This window comes from Anguilla rostrata, chromosome 7, assembly GCF_018555375.3.
Source record: "Anguilla rostrata isolate EN2019 chromosome 7, ASM1855537v3, whole genome shotgun sequence".
Classification (NCBI taxonomy): Eukaryota; Metazoa; Chordata; class Actinopteri; order Anguilliformes; family Anguillidae; genus Anguilla; species Anguilla rostrata.
In genome coordinates this window covers 14,121,378-14,139,641 of record NC_057939.1, presented here as the reverse complement: position 1 = coordinate 14,139,641, position 18,264 = coordinate 14,121,378, and the positions used below count along the sequence as shown (strand labels likewise).

At 41.9% G+C, this 18,264-nt stretch overlaps 1 protein-coding gene across 5 annotated transcripts in view; it reads right to left on the bottom strand.

Annotated features, from left to right (window-relative positions):
• Positions 1-18,264, bottom strand: part of LOC135259089 (copine-8) — a 77,334-nt gene that overhangs the window by 46,759 nt on the left and 12,311 nt on the right. For all 5 annotated transcript variants that reach the window (XR_010331194.1, XR_010331195.1, XM_064342996.1 and 2 more), the window contains exons 2-5: positions 9,539-9,579; positions 4,168-4,214; positions 3,715-3,818; positions 1,740-1,779 (exon numbers count right to left, since the gene is read on the bottom strand). Coding sequence is in view for 3 of the 5 variants with exons in the window: in XM_064342996.1 (XP_064199066.1) it covers positions 1,740-1,779; positions 3,715-3,818; positions 4,168-4,214; positions 9,539-9,579 (232 nt within the window). In the remaining 2 variants the exon portion in view is untranslated. The remainder of the gene's footprint in view (positions 1-1,739; positions 1,780-3,714; positions 3,819-4,167; positions 4,215-9,538; positions 9,580-18,264) is intronic.

Here is an 18,264-nt window from a genome sequence, read left to right as displayed (position 1 = left end):
TTCAGGCGTTCATTCTATAATGTACAGTGTGGTGCTGCCTTATGTACACTGTTAAATAGCCTGCATTTCTGCATTTGTGGCCAGGCCAATCTCCTTGAACCCACCCAACCAATCGGGAAAATTCACTGAATAAGGAAAATGTCCATTGCATAAAAAATATGAGCGGGTTTTGCACAGTAGTCAAACATCCCACGGCCCCACAGAATGAGGACATGGAAAACACAGTGAATGAAAATAAATGAGTCGAGTAAAAGGTCACATCTGTTAGCCACCAAAAGAACATAAATGTCATCAGCCTTTGTTCGCTTTTAATTTTCAATAAGCCACAGCACCTCATAGCTCAATGCAACAAGCAATTATCGCACAAAACGAGACGAAACAAATGACTTGGACTCCAGGTGGACGGACTTTTTTTACCCACTTAAGGACAATTTGCTGTGACAGGGGTATACCACAGAACAAACACAATGGCCACAGGACACAGCATGAAGCGCTCAAGCGTTTCTAGCTAACAGAGTGTAAATTGAGTAGCTATAATTCATCGCAGCCACACCGGACGTCTCACATCTGACACACTCGCTAACCGCCATTGATTCCGAAGATGTGGAAAACACATCAGATTCAATCCATATTTCAGCATTTAAATACAAAAAAAAGGAGTTCACGTGGAAAAACCTCATAGTTGTAATAATGCGCTCAATGCCATCGAGCACTAAAATGAGCAGACTGCGCGTGCCACTTGTGAGTTTTTCTCTTCCTTTCCTGCTTCCACTGCAGACTGCTGACTTGGTGATTTGGAGATACGATTCCAGTGCTCTCTGCTGGATATGCATCTATGTCTTCTGAATTAATCTTTTCTAATCTCGTATATCGGAGGTATTCAGTCAGGGCAGGTGGGGATTAAGCAGAAGGGCATGCCAAAGATGAGCCTCGAGGAGTTCGGCGAGTAGCATGCTGACAGCACTGACTTAAACACAATGCACTTTCAATCACAGTCATTTGTAGGCTCTCCTTTATCTAGCTAATTATGGAGGCAGGAAAAGGAATTGGAAATTGATAGTGACAGAGCAGAAGAGGCAATAGACAGAGAGGCAAGCCAGAGGAAGTGGTATTCTGGATTGAATGGGAATCAATGTGACTTTTTCAAACATTGTCATAAATAGCCTATTTTATTCACAAACTAAACAACTCGTATTTTCTGGTATAATAGAAATTGTAATGCCTAGGTGGTCTAAAACAAAGTAGCGGTTTATGACACTACCCCAGTCTACATGGTGCTTCCTTCTGCACATTTATGAAGCATATTTGGCATTTGTTCCAGAAATAATTTTGCCTGATTGAGAATAACTTTTTCTCATGCTGTTACAGTTTCACAACAAATAGCATAGGTAGCTGTATGTTCTGCTGAATATTCATATAAGTACTCAAATATTAACATTGATAGGCTACTACAAATGTCATTAAGTTTATCAGTGGTCTACGTTTTGCTAAATGTCATTAAGTTTATCAGTGGTCTACATTTTGCTAATCCATACCTATTAAGGGGCCAAGAAGATGACCCTAATGATCCTAGCATTGCAAAATGGTGGTATATGATTCCAGCATCGTAAAATGGTGGTATATGGACAGCCTGACCAACAGAGGGTGCTACACATGGAAATCCAATTGCAATTCTAAAACAATCCAACTAGTGACCAACACAGAGATCAGGCATGAGAAAAGAGACAAAAGGAACTCACATGTTTTGATAGGTTGGCACTCTTTGAGTCAACATCATACCTGTAGAAGGAGGAAGACAGAAAAATCAGTCAACTAGATTGAAAACAGGCCTGCGTCACATGTTCCCCTAAGCCAGGGATGAAAAACACTGAGACACATACTCATAGAACAGCCTTTTATGTAGTATACACTTCTACAGTTTCTGTGTTATGAAAGATGTGAAATCGGGACATTTACAGTCAAGGGAATGGTGCTTATGGGACATTCCACTTGATGTTTATGTAATATCTCCCATCGCCAACATGCAGGAATAAAATCAAATGGCTCTTTATGCCAGTAGCAAAAGCACAAAGGGAAACCGCACAGGGGCTCACTCAAACACAAACATACAGCAACACACACACTAAATCAAATCACAAGGAACAATGCCAGGAAGCCCACCATTCTCTACACCATTCTGAGAGATGCTGTCAACTCCAAGAAAACTCTGGAAACTAGGGCAAGCTTTTTATGTATTTCCTATATTTATCAAGTGCCTCATTAACACAGAAAGCAGCTCCATATTATTTTCATTTGTTTTTCATAGAGATCAGCAGTAAGCAAGTCCTGGAGTGCCAGAGATGTTTCTGGTTTCGGCTCCATCACTACTTACTTGTATTATGTGCTAATTATTACATTTAATGAATGTAGGTGACCATGTGCTGAACATTTCACCCATCCAGCCTCAGACTCTTAACCCATCAAACTGTTGTGATCAAGCTCAGATTTGACAAAAACCAGGAACTGCAAAAACCCTACTCCAGGACCAGGACTGCCTACCCCTGACCTACATATCTGTGTCTGACATTTAGCAACACCTTTGTGTATTCTAGAGAGATAGATAGAGAGAGAGGGAGAGAGAGAGTGTGAGGGGGGATATCTCAGCCTGCGATGAGGGTACAGCTTAGACTTCACATGCCGTGACGTTTGCCCACTCACAGAACTGGGCCTAGGGGCAGACAGCTAGCCAGCCAAAGCCACTCACACTCCTCACTAGTGGCCAACGTTAAGGCCTCTGTGGCTATTTATAGCTCATAATGTAGTCGTGCGAATCTGCCATCCTTTGCCCGCAATAAAAATATAAACGATAAACAGAGGACTGTGTGGCTGCAGGTAGAGCACATGCCGCTGTTTGCTAAGACCTCAAATATATTGCATCTATTCAACCATGAAAAACACTTGGCTCCCTCATGCTGTTACCTTGCATGAATACAAAGGGATTGTGGCTTTGCCTTAGCAAAAATCCACAGTAAGAAACCATAGAAAATGTGTCATTTTAAAATGGAAAAAAAGCTGCTGGGTATTCAATTTTGTTATCATCGTCTTTAAATCATAACTCCTGTGTTCCTGTACCGACAGTATCAGATTTTTCATTTATTCATGCCTCAAATTGACTTTTCTGTTTCAAACATTAAAAAAACCTTTCAATCTGGCTTTCCCTTAGGACGTGTCTTAAAGCCGTACACTTCAAAATGGATTTACTTTTTGACATGCTTATTGTGTTTTTGATTTAGCCAATATTTAATCTAGGTTTTATTAGCTTTTACATGTGATAACAATTATCTTCACCCACTGCTCTGAATATAATGTCTGAAATTACAAAAAAACAGATAATATTATTAATATTATTTCTGCACTTTGATTTATTGATTGATTGATCCATTGATTCCATGCCTCTTTGGAGATGGGTCTCAGCGTTTTGTACCCGTTTGACCATGTGGCCCTTCTCACGTCTGACGGTGTCCACTTGAAAAGCCAGACGCAGATACACACACACGCAGAATGCGTGCACACGCAGAATGCAAACACATGCACATGCACAGACAAACACGCCTAGCCAAGCTGCCACATGCTAACACAAGACACAACTACAAAGCAGACAACCATACACTTACTTGTGTACCTTATACATAAATCACACACACATACACGCATGCGCACACATATTTTACTTACAGATCAAAACGAAGGTTCTGTCTCTCTTCAAAGAAATAGTCCAGGATGAATTTGCGCACAAATTCTGGGTTCAGGGTGTTGTCAATGACTTCTGTTCTCCCAAACTAAGAGGAAAGAGGATGGGGGTACATTTCATTTCAACCCAGGTTAATCATAGTTTAGAATTTGTATAACAATAACTGATGACCATAAAGCCATTAAACAGCAAATAGATTTTTTTTAAATGCAGTAGGACAAAATGCAATGATGTATGCAAAGCAATATCTTATATATTTAGAATATATAATTCTTACCTTACCAGGGAAGGAAATTCATTAAAAAGGAGGGAATTGCATGCAAAATATTTGGCTGTAAAATGGGATTTTGCACACAGTTCTAATAGATGTGTTTGTTGGACATGACAGGAAGTTAACGAAGAAATTTTAGCATAACTCAACAACACATCACACTCACCTCTCTCCATTCTTTGTTGCCGATGCCTTGTGTATACAGCACACAAACTGTGGAAAACACAAGAGAGACACATTAACTGCATAAACATTTAATTCATGATAACTTACACAGAAGTTCTATCCAGTTTGAATTACAGTGAAACTACTTCCCCGTTATTGTTTTTAAAAAAATAAGTCTCCAGACTTTCCATAAGAGAACACATGGCTTCTCCCTTTGTGGTTAGACAGACCCCTGAATTTGACTTTCTTCATGGTAATTCACAGGCACAACATCAAAAACAAATTCGCCACACATAGATAAAATAATGCATGCATATTATTTCCAGTATGATCATCCATGCTCCATCATTGCTGAAAGCAGAGCCTCTGGGATATGCAGGAAGTCTTCAAACTACATGTTAGAGCAAATGTTAGCTCTGCGTTAAAGAAAGCCCATTATCACATTCCACATGAATATTAATCACCGAAAACCACAGCGGAGCAGAATGTAAGATGTACTAACGACACTTCAGGTGAACGTCATATCTCAGCTGACCTGCAGAAAAGCATAACTTGTGTATGTGTGATAATAGTGGTGGTGCGGCAGGAATTATAGCACGATCATGTGTGGCAAACGTGATGTTTGTCACACATAAGCATGCTATAATCAGGTGTGACAAATGTGTTTTTCACAGAAGCGAGTGTGCTCATGTTTAACAGAAGTGGTTGGGTGACAAGAGTGATGGTTTATGTGACAGAGGTGTTGACGTAGTGATGTATGACAGATATGGTGGTATAATGTGTGTGATACATGTGATGGTGTGATGTGTGACAGAAATGGTGGTGTGATGTGTGTTAAAGATATACTGGTTTAATGTGTGTTATAGAAGTAATGGTGTGATGCCTGTGATATACATGGTGATGTGATGAGTGTTACAGAAGTGATAAGACCTATGTGATACATATGAGTGGTGTGTGACAGACATGATAGTGTAGGGTACTGTATGTGATAGAAGTGATGGTGAGATATGTGCCATTGATATGACGATGTGATCAACATTATTAACAAACCCCTGCACACATACAGCTTGTGCACACACACAGACAATACGCGTATTCTCTCACTCCAGGTCACACTGATATCATTGGCCAAAGCTCTTGAGTGTCGTCATCCTCATCACTGAAAAATGGTGACTTCTAAAATGAACTGCAGCAGTTTTATGGTGGTGATATGCTGTTATGGAGCTTGTCTCAGTGCCTATCGAAGCAGGTCAATGCCGAGAGACTTGAGAGGTAGTGTCAGCATTAAGAAGGCCCGGACTCAGCATAAGAGCCTCTTGCCCTCAGTAATCATTCTACAAAGTGCTGAGGTCTCTTAAATGCCACCACTGTGCCAGGGGTCCAGGTTTATTTAAGGGGATATAAATCAGGTATGTCCCTCTCTCTTCCTCTTCACTCAGGTGGGTAATAAGGAATCTTGTCTTGAACTCTCTGTTCCTTTATTTCACTTTCTCTCTCAATTTCTTGCCATCCCCGTCTCTCCTTTTCTTTTCCATGGTTTAAAAGACCCTAGTATTTAAGGCTACAGAGTAGCCAGAGTCCATTACAACATTACATTACATTACAAACACCCATAAGATACTCTTATCCAGAGCGGCAAACAGAAGTGGAGAACATCAGTGTAAATCTCAGGAATACAAAAAGCCCAAGCCTTTTAGAAAAAGAAAATGACAAAAAAGAAAGAAAAAAAAAACAGGAAAAGAAATAAGAGAAGAAAATATAATTTAAAAAATAAAAAGTTCAAAATGGTATTCCTACTATATCAAATGTTTATATTCTCTCTCTCCCTCTCATTACCCGTAAGTCTCATTTACCCATAATTCTCACGCAGTACTTAATCACAGGCAGTTATCATAACCACAGCAGCTTTAATGAGGTTGAGACATTTCCTCCATTTGATTCATGTTAATGCCAATCAACAGCATAGACAAGGCTCATGGGGATGTACAAATCAGTCTTGAGATAGTGATCCCTGACATATGATTGAAGTCAAACCATCGGCTAATGATCCGTGAAAGGGGCGTGTGTCCACCGGTCCATTCACATTCCAGCCACACACAGGCTACTGCTGAGAACACATGGAACAGCGCACATCTATCTAAAGTGAGAAAGAGTCCACCATTGTGAAGACAGAGTATGCAGATTTTTCTCTTTTTTTAAATACATAAATAAACTGAACAGATGCAGACAGTCATGCAAGTATACTGTAATACAGGAATAGCAAGAGATGCAGACAAGCAGACAATAGCAGGCCTGAAAGGAGAAAAATAGAAATGAAACTGGCATTCCACTGGCAGAAAAACCCAACTGAACCCTCCGTAAAAGAACAGCAAAGCAAAGCACAGTTGCTGATTGATTTCACAATGACAAGTGATTAATGCGTATCTGAATACTGATCGCGCTGTGAGACTATACTGAGTGGAATGCTACTTCCTAGGAGATACACTGTCTCGTTGAAAGACTTGAACGTCTCCTTGGTATTCGGAAAAGCAAGCAGCCAAGGCAAGTGAATCTAGTAGGCTTGAATGCATGCAGTGTAAGAACACAGAGGTGTTACAACTGAGGGATGGATGAAAATGGAAATCGCACATGTAAGAGTAAGAGTAAGACGAGGAATCAAATAGATTTTACACATTTCTCATGAGGAAATACCAGCGTAACAGGTGAGCCAATGTCGGTGAATCTGGAGAGTGGAGAAGAAGGCCCTTACATAGTTTTAATGAAAGGGGTTTTTTCAGACAGCAGGGCAATGTTCCTGCTCTCAAACTCATGCCAAAAGAGGCAATTTACTGCTGTCCCATAACTAGTTTCTGGCTTTCTATCTGCTCGCTCTCTACCTCTCTTTGGTTCTCAATCTCCAGCTCTCTATCTCTTACTCTATCTTTTTTTCATATAAACATGCATACACATACGCAGACTCACAAATACATACAGGCACACATGCACACACAGATATAGGCACACAGGCATACAGATATATACAGGTGCATGCATATACACACACACATGCACACACACACACTATGGTGGAGCAGGGGAGGGATTACTCCCAGTGGTTAGGAGCACAAGGACTAGCATCAAAGACTTAGGCCCCTGGCAATTCTTGTTTGCTGTCATTTAGTGAAGCAGCGGACCCCTCACATGTCATGTGACTGCGGACGGGTGTCAACAAGCGAGAGATGAGATGCGTGTTATTAACAGACCCCAGCGAAAGGAAGGGAACAGCACCCCACAGAAAAGCCCTGTGCACTCTCTCTTTCCTGGCACCTCAGGGCCACAGAAGGAAGGATGGCAGCACTGCCACAGAAAGAAAGGGATTTGAAGATCAAAGGAAGAAAATGTATTTTCATGCTACATGTATGTAGCATGAGTCAAAATGAACTACATCATTTTCCTTTTTCTTCCTTTTCCAAGTTTATACCCGTAGAAATAGCTGTGAGGTCATGCACCAAATAACGTCCCCTTTTTTCCGCAATTACTTGACATTATTATTACTTTTTGAATTACAGTTAGAGGGTATGATCTTTGAGCTAACTTAATTTAAATAAAGAAATGTAAATCAAATTGTTTATGGTTACATGTACACTATATTGCTTAAAAACAACTGCACTATTCAGCAATTAATTAAAACCGGGGAAACTAATTCTATCATGATGGGAGAAACACACTGTAGAAACAGCGTTTAACTTTTATTACTACACCTTCCAGTTGGTAATTACAAAAAACGCCACCTACTGTATCTTTCTATACCTGAATCCTGGCTGCATAGGAATTTCTATTAGTCATATTGTGCTGCAGGCTAACTTGAAAATAGCCCTGTGTAAAAATAGACAAAGGGAAAATTTACCATGGCTGATAAGTGCATATGTAATTTAAATGTGTGCAAGTGTCATTCTCAGCCCTTATTATGGTGTTTAGCGTTAGTTCAGGCAAGGGCTTCAAATAACATGTTTGCAGACCCCTGCTAGGAATATAATGAATGATTGAACCATTGATTTCATTACTGATGGCTAAGTTAGTACACATGCAGTGCCCCGGCCAAGCATACATGAAACACAGGTATGAACCCCTTAAATCCAAGGCAGCTATGGTGTTCAGCGTTCCCCGCTGTCTATGCTATTTCCATAGCTGAGAAAAGCCCTGTAAAGCTCAGGCTTCATCCTGAGACCTGCACCTGGATGCAGTCTGACATCATTAATTCACCAATAAGGAACCCAATCTCCAGTCAAGCAGGTACCGGCTCCCCGGGAGAGAGCTAGAGGTTTGCCTGAGCAAACAGGATTTACTGCAAGACTCCAAAAATAAGAGAGACAGGGAGACCAGAGCACATCTGCACAGAACTGTACCTGTAGAATAGGTGCTGATAATGTAATAACCCAGAAGAAACAAGGGATATTAAAGAAAGGAAGCATTAGGGGCTGTTTCAGCTTTTTCTATTATTTTCTCCTCCCTTCTGTAACCTATTTTTGGAAACACCTTAATCATTTTTTACGGCTGCGCGCGAATGTCACGAAGAAAAATAAACGTGTGAATGTGTGGGGATGCTGGTGAGATCACGTGTCGTGTGACAGGATTCCCGAAATGGAAATGCCATCCACAACTTTTGTGCTCATTTCCCTCCTCCCCTCAGAGGCACTGATCCCCCATTGATGCACAGTTATTGGGCAGATCAGTGGCTTTTCCCAAACTCCTGATCTTGGATCAGTGTTTCTGTGAACTGCAGGGACAGAGAGGTTTGGGTGAGCCATCTGTTTGGGTTAAAGAGGGTGTAAGGGAAAACTAGCAGGTGAGGACATGACAGGTGGCTGTGCCAAAGGTGGATGGAGAGAGAAATGACAGGAGGGGTTGTTTTGGTGAGGGGCCAGTGATGGTTGGGGCATGAAACCAATGATTTGTAAAATTTAGAGCAGTGGTGTCAAACTCGTGCCATGGAGGGCCGTGTGTATGCAGGTTTTCATTCCAACCAATTAATGCTGCCTTAATTGAGTCCAATTACTCATTCAGCCATATGCGTTTAACTGCATTGAAGCACAGAATATGAAAAAAATTTTATTTAGACAATGCGGGTCACCATAGACGTCGGGTCACCATTGTGCACAAACCTGCATCCCTAATTCAGCAAATAATTTAACTAATTATATAATCAAGATCTGAGGCTGGAATGAAAACCTGCATACACACGGCCCTCCATGGCACGAGTTTGACACCACTGATTTAGAGGGCTAAACCTTATAAATGAGGAAAGCCAATGTGTCTTCCAATTCAAAAAAATCACCCAAAATGCAGCACTAAAAACATGTTGGAACATTGCAATGAAATTTTAAATGTCTTACTTGGATCAGATTTAGAAAAGGTATCCCTGTCCAGCAGATTTCTGTAAGACAAAGGGAAAAGAACATGCAGAGTGTGAATTCGTTATTTTCATATATTCATGCCACAGTAAAAAAAATGTATCTATCTATACAGCCATAAAATGTAAAAGTCTTCGCAAGTAATACATCTTCATAGGCATGACAAGAAACATTCACAAATTGACAACCATATTGCTTTCTGCTATTAGTGATGACATGATATATCAAAATCATGACATGGCATTGATTGTGATACAGAGGTTACCATTAAAAGATTGCAATACTGTGACAAACAATTGCATGCAGACAGATACTTCATGCACATTCCTAGAACTAAATTTAAAATATGTACTGATTGATCAACAATGTCCAAATTATAGAATTCAACACACTTTCTCACAGTTATGTTCATTTCCCATATATTTTGGAAACCATGATGATAATGTGTACCCTAATGCAATAAAGTGAAGAAATGAATAGTTCCTTCCAGTCAACTACAGCAGCACCAGTCGAACCGTCGAGCCAATCTTTCTGGCTCGCTTCACACAAAGGAATTTTAATAAATCTGGAATAAAAGAGAATAAAATAGAACTGAGCATGTCAGCAAGAAAGCAGCTACAGTATGAAACCAGTTTTTACTTACCTTCATTCTAATGTTCAAAATTCTAAATTAAATGCATAGTTGGCGATGGCCATAACAAAAGAAATTGTGTTAGCGCTGAAAATGATAACCCTTTCACAAGTCAAAATTAATGACATATGTTGACTAAAACCATGCCAGAGGCTTTAAGCTTACTCCAACAGAGGGCTGTGTGATTCATACAAAAGCCACGTCTGTAGCACATTGCTCTTTAGCCAATTATCGACCATTCTGTGACATTAAAACTGAAATATATTTAGTTTCATGCGCAGAGCAGCATCAACTGACTCATACAATTTCTAATAAAAATATCTTAAGTCACATGTTGATGTGTTTTGTGATCTGTTCTCTTAGAGCAACAGTAGGTAGGATGGATAAGTAAGATGATCGTGATCCTTGGGTACAATTATCTATCATCTCATGCCTTTGTGCTATTGTGATATAGTGAATGTCCCATAAAATATGTAACAACAATGATGACAATACTGCATGTATGCTACACTGTAGGCCATTTGTCATAAAGTATAACACTTTCTATTAGTTGCTTTAAAATCACAACACTATGCTAATGATGGAATTATAAAGGTCTTTCGAAGTGTTATCTGTTTAGCAAGGTAATTTATAGAACACCTCCTCAGAAATACAGGTGAGAAACATATTTAACATCAGAAAATGAACATCTGTTTTACACTGTGATTGCATGACAAATGCGTTTGCAAATGAGGCAGAGTGGAAGTACGTCTTTACATCCAATCTGTTAGCTCACTCGCCTTCCTGGCCATCCGAGACACCTCTCTTTTAGAGAGCATTTAATTCCGTCTGTCAGTGAGACGTGTGTGTGACACACAAACACACACACACACACACACACACACATATGTATATGCAAATATGTATGCACACACATACACACACACACACACACACACGCACACAAATCTAAAACGTGACAGTTTCGTCGGGCAATTTTCTGCAGTCCATCATCCAGATCTGCGAGCTTCATTAATTCATTAACACAATAACCGTCCGCTGGAGCATGAAATTCCCTGCAAATGAGGCTTTGCTTTCCTGAGAACACGACATGGCCGCCCGGAGAAGTCCCCGTCTGAGAGAGGAGCAGCCCTGGGGAAAGTCTGGGCGATCTGGAGGAGGTCTGTGACCCCCTCGTCCTGGAGCACAACTAAGGAAAGAGGCCGAGGTTCTGCTCCTTCGGTGGGAATTCCCCGTCACTGACATCTGACATGAGCGTTTCTCATACGGAGCAGGAGGGGATTTGAGCTTTCCTTTGCTCTAAAAAGCACTCAGTGCAATCCCATGAAACATTCAGTCCGAATGTGAATTATTCAGCTCCAGCAGAGGAGTGAATGAGACATTGCTGTCGTGAATGTTTGCTGGAACGAGAGCTGCCCACCCTGTGCGGTGAGCCCGCGCGACAGTAAACACCCAGGTGTGGGTGGGCTGACAGGCTGCCATTAGAGCCCGTCCTCCATGAATTAGACCCCGTGTAAATCTGTGTCAGTTAGCCGCTAAAATCTGACATTAATTACAATGCGATAGACCGGGACTTCCAAAATGACTGGCACTGTTTATAAAGACAGTCGAGAAAGGATGTGTAAAATAAACGCCACATGTAATGAGGGACATTGTGTATTACAGCTACATGTAGAAATGCCTACATATAAATGAGGAAGTCCTCCTCATGAAAATAACACACACAGCAGACAAGATAACAGCCTATGCTACAAATCACTGAGCTACATCTGAGAACAGAAACACTGATTAATGGCTGAACTACTAACAAACTCCAGAGCAAATAAATACTCTGCCTTTACAGCTTTTCAAGGGCTAATACAGGGACACATGACAAAATGGGATTTAGTAGTGAGACACAGCAAGCAAATGCTAACAATGAGAATCAGCTTTTTAAAAGAGCACAGCTTAATTCACCATCATCATACTCTCAAAGACCATCCAGAAAACATGAGGTGGGGGTTGAGGGGTATAAACTAAACAAATTCAGGGAAATCCACTGTCAATCTGTTTCCAGTATTCCGATTCAACTCACCCTGTCTGTTACCCAGTACCTCACTGGTGGGGAGGGGACCAAAGGCAGGCAGATTTGGGTATTTGGGTTACACAGGGTCACACAGAACCTTCAATGGGAGCACTGTAGTCGAGTCGCTTTGGAAAGTTGACATCAGGTCTATTTTGCACTCACACACCCATGCGTCAGCAACCACTGGAAAGCTGCCCCACCCAAACAACCAGGGGTTTCAGAAGGGCCCTCTGCAGCACCTTCCTCAAAAAACAACCCTGCCGCAAACATGCTGTGTAAAAAATACTGCAGCGGGGGCACGAGCTTGAGCAAGTAGACTTACTTTTGAGCAAAGCGGCGAAGCTCAGCCGTAAAGAGGCCCCTCACTGTGCCGCCCAGAGACTTCTAAATCATGCGCAGCAAAGCAGCTCAAGCACCGAGGCTCAGCTAAAATTCCACAGGAATCTACACGAATGACGGCAAAGCACAGAGTGGCACAGCCTTCGCAAGAATGTAGTGTTCGGTTTTTTTTGTGTTTTTTTTTTTTTTTTTGCAGCAAAATCCTTAAACTGGCATGACACATACAGTGTATTTTCCACAAAGGTCACATCAGAGATATAAAAATAACAAAAGGATAGGACATGAATACCTGTTAGCTTGGTATTTTTAAACAGATTTCACTGAAATACTGTGTATGAACTTCCCATTCTACCTACAGGCCTGCTCAAAGGCCAATTCTATTTTCAAATACAGGGGCGAATTAAAACACAGGACCATAACATTTTCAAACAGCACTTACATAGCAGCAGTCCAGCACTAGGATGAGACACCACAAAGACTTTAAACAATGCATTTTTGGATTACAATAAATGTTAAAGGCAATAAAAATCACAATACATTGTGTCAATCCCTTTCAAGTATTTTTGAAAAAATAATCCTGGACCACGATTGTATCGCCCATCGGTAGAAAACCGACCGCTGTCAATTCCCTATCCTGCTGAAAGCACAGAGAATAATCTCTGATCCTGAGAGTCCAAAGCACAAGGCTGGGCTTCAAAGATGCAAAGAGACGGATAAGGAGAAAGACGTAAATGCAAACTCTTCTCCTTTACCATGCCAAAATCTTGATTTTACCTAATAAACCATTTATGATCCTTTTTTGAGGCTGGCAATGTTCCTTTCCAAAAGCACATGCCGTGCCACATGATTTATTCAGACAACAGAACAGACATATTTTGTACACTAAGTGAAATGGAATGTACTGCGTGAATGAGGAAAGCAAAATCCGCTTTTACGGATGACAAGTTCTTCAATATCGCTTTAAAACACTCAGCAATATTCACTCACTGATCGCTGGTCATGTAGGCCTACATAGATCAGCAACCTAGTTTAATTGTGTGACATTACGATATTTGCTTTGTTAACATGTTTCTTATTACATAAGTGTAACTGTGGCTATTTACTGAAGAAATTCAGGCTAACGTTTAAATCTACTTTGTACTGACACAAGATCAGCTCCTCACCCACTAAGCCACGCCCCCAAGTTAAATACATCACAGGTCAGGGCACTCATTTGCCCACTCCCACGTCTGCACGATAAGGTGCCCTGTGCCCGAGTGTGGTCTGGGACAGTTCTTATGGAGCTGACATCATGACTCTTTCGGCCGATGACTTCCCTGCCCTGCCATCTATGAGCAGCTGTCTAAATCTCCCAGCTTTGAGAGCATCGATCCGCCAATCTGATATTTCATACACTGCAGTGCCCCGCAGAAACAGGGTCGTAGACGTCGCCCTTATCACCCAAATCCCAGGGATTGCCCCGGCTTTCGCTAACAGCCATTTCATGGTTTCGTGAGTGTGCCGGTGCAAGCATGTTACGTAACAAACTAGCCTCCCCAAATCTTCTCTCAGCCTCAGTTCACAGGGAAACCTGGCACTCCAGATTAGGGAAGGCACAGAGTCCCCCATGAGGAAATGTCTTAAATGTTTACTGTGCACTCACAGTGCGTCACACTCTCTGGCCAAGTCCGTCTGAATGTGGAGGTCTTCCACCTGAGGAGATAAGGTGGATGAGTCAGGCACTGGCCTTTCTGGTGTGCAAAAACATCCCATGGAAGACCTTCCAATGAGCACATCAACCAAGAATAATGATGAGGACGGATGTCGACAGCATTTCTGTACTGCAGATTCCCAGGCAGAATTTGAGTAAAGAAAGCACAATGATACCAGATCTCTTTGGCATTCTGCCTCTGGCCTCATTAGGCAAAACACAAACGCACACCGCTTACACCTCTGAGGTTACATCAGTTTGAGAGTTGTTACTCAAAACCAATCACAAAGCTGAAATTTGAGAGTTTGAGAGTTCTCCACAGAAACCTTTGATTAGCAGTTCCAAACGAACTATCTAATATTCCCCATTGTCTACCATCCTCGATGTCATCCCGGAAGCATTTCAGCTGTCTGTCTGCCATGCTTTCTGAGGCTCAGGTTGCTATTTAAAACACTAATGAATTAATAACATTAGCACTGCTCCCTCCTTCATAATCATACCTTTCGGGAAATTGAATATCCTGAAAATACATTGAAATTAAATATATTATCAGGATAACAATTCAAAATATATAGGCAAATATAGCAAAGCATAGATATTTATATAGTCCTACTTACATGTACAGTATATATAGTAGTTCTATATTTCTATAGTTCTATATGTGTGTGTATGTGTGTGTATCTATCTATCTATCTGTCTATCTATACTCATCTCAATCTCAATGAATGTGTGATCAATGAAATGGCTTTCTACACATTTCAGAAAGCCTTACAGTTTTCTACTGTTTTTCCTTTCTTTCTCTTCCCACTTTTAATGCGTCTGATGTCCCTTTCATTTTCGCACTTCTTCTCTTGGCCTCATTGCATCGCAAACTATGATTGCACATTCATTCAATTCCACAGACACAGCCTGACGAGGGAAGTAAAAGATGGCGGAGAAGGGGAAGCAAACGCGCGCTCGGGCCCGGGCTCAGCGAGCGGCCGCTTGCGGAGACGTCACGCTCACACGCCGCGCGCTGTTAACACAATGTCACAGCATTAAGGCGCACTCAATGGGGAAGGGTATTGTGCTTTTAACGCCGTTGGGTCGATTCCCCGTACTCAAAATGGATCGGGAGGGGAATTGATTCGTCGAGCTCTCCGCGGGGCACAAAGGCACGGAACGCGGCTGGAGATCAGGGCAATGAAGACGCAGAGGCTTTTAATTACACTGTGCTTTTAGTGGCCCGCCCCCGAGAAACCTGCCAATCACACTGACAGAGACACGCAGGGAGGCATGTCTGATGTGACCTTTCCCACAACAAATAGCGCGGAAGAGGTCCAGAGAGTTTGCCGGAGGACAGGAGGAGCATGATATTTATCCATCTGCTGGGCCGCATGTTCATCAGCCACGCGTGGAACCCCGATAACATTCACAGCGCGATGCGTGTTGACGGCAGGCAAAGAAAACGCGGTGGGGCAATTATTCCTGTGGAAATCTCCTAATCTTTCAAAAAGAGGCGCTTGCCATGGAAGAGGATAAACAAGAACCCTAAGGCAAAGGACAAATCAAAGCCACGGCTGGATAGCCCATTCACAGAATCACACACACACCGATAAAGTAGGCAATGTGACAGAAGAAGAGAGGCTGAATGAGCAGCTGAATTAAGATGGTGTCCACTTCAGGATGAACCTTCCAAACACAAAATATAGGGTGGAGGGAGGTAAAAAGACAGATGGTTGAGAAGCACCTTCATCTCCAGCTCTTCCTGTACTGATAAGAACTGCTGGGATCTAATTAGTGTTAATGGCTTTTAAAGCTTCATTCATGTGCAACGCTGCGTTGTGCCTCCGGGGGCAGCGATGTGCCTGCCACTCAAAGTGCCTCCAGTCATCGGCCCCAGCAGGGCCCAACCATTACAGCAACAGTTGCCTTGACAACCACCAGCCAATGGGACTAGGTGATAGCAGCCGTTTTGATGGACGTTTGTTCTTTCGCCCGACCGAATACACTGGAATGGCATTAAAATGAAACCTTCTTCATGAGCCCACAGTATCCCCTCTCCTTTAGCACTCTCAGTTTCAACGAGCCAGGCTTACGTGATTACTCTTCCTGTGGTGTTCATTTAAACATTGTGCCAACTATAGCTTCAGGTAAATAAGTTAATGGCAAAAAGAGCTCAGCCGCTCGATACTCGCGGAGGTGCTAATCTAGACATCCTTCACAGCGTCGTGGTCCTCGGGCAGTGGCTAAACTAGCTGTCCTTCATCACAGCGTGGAACAAATGATTTTTCATCAGAGGGGTGGAGAGACTGGAGCACCACAGGCAGAGAGAAGGCATTCACTAATTAGGTGTTCAAAGCTATGCAGCAGAATTATCCTCGGTTATTTATGTCCCAGAGTCGTGGACCTGAGAGTCAGGGAAAGCTGCAGAGAGAGAGGGGGGGTTTGGAAAGGGGGGGAGCAGGGAGTGAGGTGCAAAGAGAGGAGGAGTTAGGAGAGGATGAGGTGGGGTCTGAGGTTTGGGCGGGAGGGTCCAAAGAGGAGGGGGTAGGAGGCAGGGTGCAGGGAGGGGAGGGGACACACAGACCTTCCCATTCTCCTCTCTACCCTAAAAAAGGGGGGTGAGGCTGTTGCCAGATTGTGCGAGATCCCAGAAGGCCCTTTTCGGTCTGTGTTTTTTCCTGTACCATGACCTGGATAATGTCCCCGCAGAGACTGTACCTCACTGAACCACATTCAGGTCCTGCGGAAGCAGGCTGTCTGCACTCCATCTCTAAGTGCACACTGAGGGTGACACAGAAATTGGGCTCCCTGTTGTAAAATATTAAATTGGAATATGTTGCACTCTGCACACATCTTACACATACAGGGTGTAAGAATTTGTGGAAAAGCCCAGCACATTATTATAACAATGTATTTTTGGAACTCGTAAATGTGATTAAGCTTTAACACAAATTAAGCGTTGTCAAATACATGCAGTCACACAAGCACACACTCACATAACCAAACACTACGGGTGTGATTTATAAACAATTAACCGCTAAACATCAACAAAAATGCTTTTAGGAAAATCTCAAAACAATTAAGGAATTTTTTTTAAGGTGCCAACATTATCAAAATAATTGGCAACCATTTTCTTTAACGGTGTCCTGTTCTCACTGTGATTGCCATAGGCTCGTGTTTAAAAGTATTAGTGCTAATCTGGTGTCGGTGTTGACAAACGAGTGCAGCTCTGATACCTACATGGGAAAAATGTTCCTTGATCAGCTCTCAAGTGATAACATTCGTATCTGCTTGTGCATGTGGTGAAAAAAAATTTTTATGCAAAAGAGTTGTGTATATCACTTTGGAGTGTCTGCTAAATGCCCGTACAGTATTGTAACTCAAACTGACAAAATGTTTTGTAAAGAACAAAGAGAAAAGTGCTGTTTGGTCTCACTTTGAGCAGATTTCAGAAAATAAAGTCAAATTAAACTTTGCGACTCCACGCTCCATCAGCACTGGAACGATGGAAAATCATATAAGACATAAATACTCAAAAGTGACTGTGAGTGAGCCCGATCGCATTCTCAGCAAACATCAACGAGAGCTTTCATTTTGAAAAGGTGCGACAAAACGACTCAAGAAAACTTGACTAGCGGTGTTCCTGTTCTCATTAAAGGAGAGCTTTTTTTTTCTTTGTTGTTACATACTAATTTAATATTTTGCCTATTTTTTCATTTGTAGAATATATATACATCTTCATTAGATTCATTAAACCCAACACCTTGTTGCTGTTGTATCCTCTCAGCACATTTGAAATTGTCTGCTTTGTACTAACCATCATATCACAGTTTTCTCTGATTCGCACTTATATAGGCTACAGTATTTGCTTTGTCTGTTCTGTGGCTACTTTGGTAACTTCGTATTTAAAAGCACATTTGGGCCATAGCTTGGGTAGCGCATTGGTTTAAATTGAAATGTGGCAGACCTCCCCAACCTTGTTGTTTTAACGTGTAAAT